The 9,186-nt window shown below is 46.8% G+C and overlaps 1 protein-coding gene across 1 annotated transcript in view; it reads left to right on the top strand.

Annotated features, from left to right (window-relative positions):
• The first annotated feature begins 3,114 nt into the window (after window positions 1-3,114).
• LOC138742667 (sodium/hydrogen exchanger 9-like) overlaps window positions 3,115-9,186 on the top strand; it is a 391,181-nt gene continuing 385,109 nt past the window's right edge. Inside the window, exon 1 of the mRNA XM_069897383.1 lies at window positions 3,115-3,378. Coding sequence (XP_069753484.1) covers window positions 3,198-3,378 — 181 coding nt within the window. The 5' untranslated portion in view covers window positions 3,115-3,197. The remainder of the gene's footprint in view (window positions 3,379-9,186) is intronic.

Below are 9,186 nucleotides of genomic sequence, written 5' to 3'. Positions count from 1 at the left end.
AGGGCGAGGATCTGGTGTCGGGACAGCAGGAGGTCCTTAGGATCTGCTGTCAGGACGTCAGGAGCTCTGGTGGGCAAGTTGTTGGGGCGTCGGGTGCTCCGGTAGACAGGCCTGGTGTTGGGGTGCCGGAAACTCAGATGGAGAGTCAGTTGGGGCCAAAATAGGGGGATTGACTTTTACATGGCCCGATTTTTGGCCCAGAACAGAGGGGGGGGGGGGGGGTCAACTACTACACAGTATTGACGATTACATAAGTACATGAAATATATTCTACAGAGTAACACACAAGAGTCTGCAGACACGTTGATTGAAGTAAAAACCCAATGTTAGAGAAACTCAACAGCTTACTGTTCTTTATTTCAAAAAAGATAAAGATACATGACCAACATTTCAGGCTTGAGCCCTTCACCAAGCTATTATATTCTATGGCCCAGCTTATGAAGGGAAGCATGCTATACAGGTCCTCCATGGGTTATGAACACCTGACCAAAGGAGACCAGCAGGATGGATAGGGCTGGATTTGTCGGCTGCTGCAGGCCTCTTCTATTGGGTGGGAATGGGTGACTTTTGTGCACCTTCTCTTCACCACAGGATCCCTCCATCAGCCCTCACCGAGACATGACAATGGGGTGCCAGGTTGAACCAAGTAGCACTGGGAGCACTGAGCAGACTCACTCATTGAGTTGGTGAGACCAGAAGGCAGCCAATCTCCCCATGTCAGCTTGCTCTCTTATCTCAGTTCTCTGATCCTTTTCCGTACACAGTTTTTGTTCATAATTGACTGTCTAACGGTTCAGGTAACAAACAGTTCTCAGGAACAATTTGTTGCCTCTTTCAGGGGACTGTGAATTTGATCACAACCCAGAGGTCTGTCGTTTTAGTGTTGGTATTTAGTGTCTGTCTTTCTATAAACATTCCATAAAGTCAGGATTAAATTCCATTTACCAAAATTCCATCCCACTTTCCAACTGATCCATACCCCTGCTGTAGCCTGAGACAACCTTCCTTCCAATCCACATCAGCACAACATTTGTAGAGATTTGAAATGCCGAAGGATTTGGGTATTTAAGTGCAGGATTCACAAGAGGTTAGTTTGTTGACGCAGCCCACTAACAGAGAATTATTGTTTATTACTCGGGAAAGTAAATACAAAAGTCCAGGACCTCGGCTTCTGTTATACGGAACGAGACCACACCTGGAGCATTCTTAGAGTTTAGGTGTACTGAATAAAGGGGAGAGGGGGTAGGTGGGGGGGAGGGGGTGGTTAGGGAGGAGGGGGTGGTTAGGGAGGGGGGGGTGGAGCATTCTTAGAGTTTCGGTGTACTGAATAAAGGAAGGATCTAAATGCACTGGAAGAGTGTGTCGAAAGAATCAAAAGCTTGTTGATCCAAACCAAAGCTTTTATTAACTAGAAGACTGGAGCGTATCACATGTAGGTCGACCAGTCCAGAATGAACTGGTCTAGCAAGGAGCAACCCTTTAAGACCTGCCAGTAGACGTGGCTACGCTCTCAGCCAATCACAGTCATTCTACACTACAACCTGTACATATACACATAGGTGATAGAATCTGTACTATCACACCCACATCTGGAATAAATGGGTTGTTTCATCAGAAAAGCCGGTCAGGCTAGGTTTGTATTTGCTGATGTTTGGAGATGTGTGTAGGCCAGTGGGAGAAATCTGGAACTTCTCGCCACATCAGAGATGGAATAAAATGTGAGGAGGCAAGTTTAGGGTAAGAAGGAATTCCCTTCTAAGAGTAGGAGGGGATTGTAAGCACGGCCTGAGAGAGGGGTTGAAGCTGGGTCACTGACTGCATTTAAAATGTGTCAAAATAAACATTTGACTCGCTTAAGCTTAGCGGGCTAAGGACCAATACGAAAGGGGTGCCCACTGGTCAACATGGATGAGTCAAGTCAAACGTTTCAATGCTGTATGAACACTAAGCTCACTGTTTAAATACAATTTGCCACTAGTTTAAAACAGAAATGAGGCAAAATTGGAAAATGGAAAGGCATTTGGATGTTTGTGCCACTCTTTGGGGTGAAAGGTTACTGGGAGCAGGAGGGAGAGTTAAGTTTAGGCTCGGCATTACTAAAGCTGCTTTGGGACATGTTGGACTTGCTGAATTTCCATCACCCTCTGGGGTTTTCTTAAGGCAGAACTGACACGTCCTTTAGACAACTCCACACACCCAAAAAATGTTGTTCAGCGTCCAGCTGCTTGGGGGATCTGCGAGAATGTGAATGAAAGAGGAGGGGGTGGTTGGGGAGGGAGGTGGTGGGGGAGAGGGGGTAGGTGGGGGGGAGGGGGTGGTTAGGGAGGAGGGGGTGGTTAGGGAGGGGGGGGTGGTTGGGGAGGGGGGGGTGGTTGGGGAGGGGGGCAAGTTATTGCGCCGGGAGCTAGAAGCGCAGCCGAAGGGGTTGGGCGGCGTGGCGCCGAGGACTCTGGGAGATGAGGTCCATCCCCTGTCGTGTCGTTCGGGAGGACCCGGCGCCCGAACTGCAACGACCAGGAGGCGGCGCGGCGACTGCGAGCCAGTCCAGAATCTAACGGAGCGGATCCCCGGGCAGAATCAGTGGGCGCTGCGTCTCCATCAGACCGCGGATCGCCTGCCACGCACCTTAAGCCGCCAGGTCGAGCCGGTGAAGGCGCTGCCAATCCGCCCAACGTCAAGTCTGTCAGTTCTCCGCAATTCAGCGTGGAATCGGCGCAGTCGGAGCGCCAGCTCAGCCCGGGAACAGGCGCCCGGGAACAGGCTCTCAGCCCGGGAACAGGCTCTCAGCCCGGGGACAGGCGCCCGGGAACAGGCTCTCAGCCCGGAGACAGGCTCTCAGCCCGGGGACAGGCGCCCGGGAACAGGCTCTCAGCCCAGGAACAGGCTCTCAGCCCGGGGACAGGCGCCCGGGAACAGGCTCTCAGCCCGGGGACAGGCTCTCAGCCCGGGGACAGGCGCCCGGGAACAGGCTCTCAGCCCGGGGACAGGCTCTCAGCCCGGGGACAGGCTCTCAGCCCGGAGACAGGCTCTCAGCCCGGGGACAGGCGCCCGGGAACAGGCTCTCAGCCCAGGAACAGGCTCTCAGCCCGGGAACAGGCTCTCAGCCCGGGGACAGGCGCCCAGGGACAGGCTCTCAGCCGAGGAACAGGCTCTCAGCCCGGGGACAGGCGCCCGGAGACAGGCTCTCTCCATCAGCCATGGTGCCCCAAGTTGGGACGAAGTCCAACCCGGGCCAGAACGTGGCAGAAAGTCACCGGCAGGACACGGTGCAACTGGTGTTGTTTAACTTTTTGCTCATCCTCACCATCCTGACCATTTTCTTGTTTAAGCACCGGAGAGTCCGCTTCCTGCACGAGACCGGAGGGGCAATGTTTTACGGTGAGGGGGAGAATGTGGCCAAGTGCGAGCGCATTTGTAACCTGTGTGAGGCAGATGTCAATGTCGTTGCGGTCTCCCAGCCTGCGAAGTTCGGAGTTTGCAAACCACCCCATAGAGTGGTTGCTGTCGGCCGTTGGATTGCAACAGAGGAAATAACCAGGGGGGGGGGGGGGGGGCAGAGAGAGAGAGAAATCCCGGTCGATGAGCTCAGGTATCTTTGCCCAGGCGCTGCCCCGCTCCAACCCACAGCACCGGAGACGTGGCGGTTCTCCCCTCCCCTCCCCGGGGTGAGGAGGTTGTACAACAAGATTGATCCTTGTAATGGTACCAGGTGCTTAATAAATACCTTGTCCGCAGGACGCATTCAAATTGTATCACATTGGCCATAACTAGGCATCATGTGCTAGGTGCTGAAAGTTGATCTGGGCTTCAGCCATTTCCAACTTTCTGCTTTGGCTATGCCCCCCGCCCCTGCTCGCTAAATGTTTATGGACTCCCTTCCTTGTGAAGCCCGACTACGTGTCACACGAGGTGAAAAGAATTGACTGACATGTGTTGTGGCCCCTGTTGAGAATGGCTGAGGTAGGCAATGGTTCTCCACCTTTTTCTTTCCACTCTCGAACCACTTGAAGTGGTCATAGGTGCTTTGATTAGTAAGGGTGGTCTGTGGGCGGAAAGAAAAAGGTTGAAAACCACTGTTTTAATCGTACCTCATTGACTCGTTATGTGCAGGGTTTCGGAGCTCCAAAGGAAATGGACCAATGGCTATTTTTATCCAGCAAAATTCTTCAGTAACAATTGGGCCTAGGGCAGTGATTCTCAACCTTCCCACTCACTTACCACCTTAAAGCAATCCCTTACTAATCACCGAGCACTTATGGCACAGGGATTACTTAAAGTGGTCTGTGACTGGAAAGAAAAAGGGTGAGAACCACTGCACTCAGGCCATCCGGCCCATTGAGTCTGCCCTGCTATTCCATCACGGCTGATTTATTATCCTTTTCGAAAGCATTGTCCTGCCTTCACCCCTTTCCCTTGATTCCCTTCCTAATCAAGAGGTTGTTTACCTCTTTAACCTACTCATTGGCTTGGCCTCCACAGCCAGCTGAGGTGAAGAATTCTATAGATTTACCATGCTCTGAGTAAAGAAAGTCCTCTTCATCTCTGTTGTAATGGAGTGTTTTTGTATTCTGAGTTTGTGCCCACTGTGTCCCACCAAAGGAAACACCCTCTCTAACCAAACCTTTCAATGTTTTATAGACTTCAATGAGATCCCCTTTTCATTCTTCCAAATTCCAGTGAGTGTAGTCCCAGACCTATCAAACACTCCTCATAGGATAGCCTTTTCATTCCAAGGATCATTCTCATGAACCTCTTCTGGACTCTCCCCAATGCCAACGCATCCTGCCTTGGATAAGGAGACCAAAACTACTCTCAATACTCTATGAGTAATCTGACCCCATGCCATATGTCCTCCACATTACAATCCTCCTTTTACAGTGCCCTTCATAATGTTTGGGACAAACACACTTTTTTCCTTTATTTGTCCCCGGGCTCCACAATGTTCAATTTGTAATCAACAATTCACATGTAATTTAAGTGCCTGCTCCATATTTTATTCATGGTTATTTGTAGACATTTTGGTTTGACCATGTAGAAATTGCAGAACTTTTTATACATAGTCCCCTCATTTCAGGACACCATAATGTTTGGGACATTTGGTTTCACAGATGTTTGTTAGTTCTCAGGTATGCTTCATTGTGCTATCAATTCCAACATCCTTAACATTACATTCAAAGGGAAAAAAAAGCGGTCCCAACACCGAGCCCTGTGGGACACCACTAGTCTCCGGGAGCCAACTAGAGAAGACTGCTTTTATCCCCTCTCTCCCCCTCCTGCCAGTCAGTTGATCTTCCCTCCATGCTAATATCTTCCATGTAACACCATAGGCTTTTGACTTGCTTAGTAGCCTCATGGAGAAGGCCTGAAAATCCAAGTGAACAGCATCCATTGACTCCCTTGTCCTGTCCCTCCTGTCATTTCCTGAAAGCTATTTAGCTTTTCTTACTGTGCCCATTATAGCTCAGGATAATTAGTTTGTATGTGAACTCAAGGTGTAAACAGAGTCTCCTTCCCTGAGTGCATGATTGGAAGTACAGAGAGCATCTGTTGATTTGAACATTTACAAGTTCTATTTGCATTATGCCCTTTCCCCATTGAGTGTCCTGAATAATATCAAGAGCAAATGAAAAGCATTATATTCACTGACTTACTTAAAATTTAGAACATAATGCCTGCAATAAATACTTCTCGAAAATGTCTTTATAAACTAGCACAGGGGAAGAGTTTCCACCTGTTTCTTTTTGAATTGGAGAATGTGCAAAAGCATTTCTGTTCTTTAAGGAAGTTAGAGGAGGGGAAATGATACAGCTCACTTACATCAGTTTTCACAGAAGATGCTTCAAGAACTCTGTTGAATGAGATAGTGGAGGCACACAAGAGACTGCAGTTCCTTCAGTAGATTGTGTTTGGATTAAATGCTACTTTTCTACTATCATGAGATAGTGGTCTGATAAATTCCTGGCCTAGGTGAAAATCAGCATTAGTGTTGAAGGTTGTCATAAGTTATAAAAAGTTGGGCAAAAATAAAAAAGATGGATCTCAGTCTGCATAAGTAAGGGATGTTGCATTTTGGAAGATCAAATCAGAAGGCCGAGTACAGGGTTAATGATCAGATATTAACAGTGTAGAAGAAGAGAGGGACCTTGGGGTCCAAATCCATACACCTTGCAGGTTGATAGGATAGTTAAGAAGGCCTATGGAATGTTGGGCTTCATTCATAGGGGGATTGAGTTCAAGACTCAAGAGGTAATGTTACAACTCTACAGATCTCCTATTTAAAGTCCCCTATTTAAGGAAAATTGTTATTGGTTGAGAGAAGATTAACTCAGGTAACTTTGAATTTGGAGGGATTGTCCATCCATGAAAGGTTAAATAATGTGGGACACTAATCATTTGAGTTTAGAATATTGAGTCAGTCTTATTGAAACATAGATGATTTCTTATAGGTTAGATAGCGTAAATGAGAGGATTTTTTCTTTCACAGCAGTGTTCAGATTGAGAGGGTGTGGCCTCAAAATTAGAGGGCACCTATCTACAACTGAGAAAAGAGGAATTTAAGTCCTCAAAGATTGTAAAGCTCAGAGTTAACCTTGCAGAGCAGACTGAACAGGGGTGGTCTATAAACTGATTATTTGGTTCCTCAGTCATGAGTACTGAAGGCATTCCATTAAATTAGAAAAAGTATAAGTGATTAGTTGTCAAGTTTATTGTCATCTGATTGTACAACCGCTTTCTCCAGTCCTCAGTGCAAAACTTGGAGACACACAACCAGATGTAATATAAAGATAAACAATACATTTGCAGGAAAAGTATTTAATCTATACAAATATTGCTTTGTACATATGAGAGTTTTGCATGTGTGAGCAGTTTCTTTGGTCGTTCAGCATTCTCACTGCCTGTGTGAAAAAGATGTTCCTCAGTTTGGTGGTTCTGGCTCTTCCCCTACAGGGGTCCTGTGTGCAGGGTGGAAGGGGTCCTCAATTATTTTGCATGCCTTCTTCAGACAGCGATCCGAGTAGATCACGTCAATGTGTGTGTTGTGGGGGAGGGGGGAGAGGGCGGAGGCGGGGAGTGGGAGTGAGATTTCAATAATCTTTTCTGCCACTCTTATGGTCCTGTGGATTGACCTGCAATCCATTTCTCTGAAGCAACCGTACCACTCTGTGATACAACTGGCCAGGATAGAGCTCCTAAAGAAGGTTGACATAATGGTGGCCAGTAACCTTGCCTGCTTCAATCTTCTCAGGAAGTTCAGTCACTGTTACACCTTCCTGTCTAGTGAGGAGATGTTGATTTTCCATGATAGGTCACTATTAAAGTAAACTCCAAGGAACTTGGTGCTGTCCACTCTACTACAGACTTGTTGATGTGTAGTGGCAAGTGGTTGTTCCTGTTCCATCTGAAGTCCACAATCATCTCCTTTGTCTTGTCCATGTTGCTGCTTCACCTGGAAGGATTACTTTGATCCTTGGGTGGAGAGAAAAGAAAACGTCAAAGATCAAGTGTCACAACTCCTGTGATACACAAATTGAGTGTTGTACTGTAATCCCAGCAGACTTTCTTGCTTAACTTCCCTCCTGTGAAGGGAAATGGGAGAGAAAACCAGGAGTCATAGAAGGAATGATTTGTTCAGAGGGCTCAGTGGAATGGGCAAGATGTGTTGGGAGTTGGCCAGACTGACTCCATTGGTCTTCTTCACTTTGTGTTGTTCTTCACCCTATCGTAGACCTTCCCACACTTCACCTCAATGTGAGACATGTTTGATTTCTAATTGTTTTCTGGTACTGATGAAGGTCATTGACCTGAGATGCTGATTTTCACTCCGTTGTTGCCTGACCGACTATTTCCACATGTTCTGTTCTTATCATAGAAATATGAATCATTGAGTAAATTCTCTGTTAAAGTTAACTCTATATATGAGGGTGTGTGCATCTATATATTTGTATGTGTGTGTGTTCATGGTTTGTGTGTGTGTGTATAGACAGATCTTAAATCCCACTTTTCATATTTCCCACAGCTCATTCTTATGTTGTGCTTTAATCTAGTTGCTGTATTTCTAATTTGTCTTCATTTGGAATTCGATATTGTGAATGAGTAAAACAAGAATTGGATTGCAGTAGCAAAGCATCTTAGTTTCATGGATCAAGAGGCTGAGAAGGCTGTGGAAATCTACCATCTGCAAGTCCAAATAACAAATGTGCCAATTGGTGTATTGGTATTTCTTCATCACCACAAAGTTGGAATCCTGGAACTGCCTGTTGACAACTGGAGCCCATTTATTAGATTGACTGCAGTTCACCATCACGTTCTTCTATGTCATTATAAGCTTTCAATCTTATCTCCTGAATGAGTAAAAAGATACCTTACTAACACAGTAACCAAACTGCCTGTGGTCCTCCTGCCTCAGTGAACTCGTGTTACGAGCTCACTAACAAAAAGAAAAGCAACTAGTGGGGGAAATAATATTACTTTGTGAGCTGGCATTGACTTGATGGACTAAAATGGCCTCCTCCTAATGCCAAAAGCAGCAATGCCACGTATTTGGCATTTCTTTTAAAGTTAGACATACAGCACGGTAACAGGCCCTTCTGGACCATGAGCCCATGCCACCCAGATACACCCAATTAACCTACAACCCCATACATTTTGAAGGGTGGAAGGAAACAGGAGAACCTGGAGGAAGCCTGCACAGATACAGAGAGAATATACACCACAGGTGGCTGGTGCTGTACCATGTTGCGCTAATCACACTAAGCATGCCACGTAAGATTTCACCACACACCTGTAGAAATTTCCCAGAGTTTTTGATGTCGCACTAAACCTCTGCAGCTCATGAGTAAGTGGAGGTGCTGACGCCCTTTCTTCACAACGTCTTTAGTGTGTTCAGTCCAGGAAATATCCTCCAAGATGGAGACTCCCACAAACTTAAATTTGCTCACCTTCCCCCCACCTTCCCCACCTCGGATCCCCCAATGATCACCGGATTTTACACCTGTGGCTTTCCTTTCCCGAAGCCAACAATCAGCTCCTTAGTTCTGGTGATGTTGAGTGCAAGGTTGTTGGTGCACCATTCAGCCAAGTTTTCAATCTCCCTCCTGTACGCTGACTCATCACCTTCCTTTATACAACTCCCTGCAGTGGTATCATTGGCAAATTTGTAGATGGTGTTATTGTCATACCAAGCCA

Source organism: Narcine bancroftii, chromosome 9 (assembly GCF_036971445.1).
Source record: "Narcine bancroftii isolate sNarBan1 chromosome 9, sNarBan1.hap1, whole genome shotgun sequence".
Lineage (NCBI taxonomy): Eukaryota > Metazoa > Chordata > Chondrichthyes > Torpediniformes > Narcinidae > Narcine > Narcine bancroftii.
The sequence above is the reverse complement of the archived record's forward strand: the minus strand, read 5'-3'. Positions and strand labels throughout refer to the sequence as shown.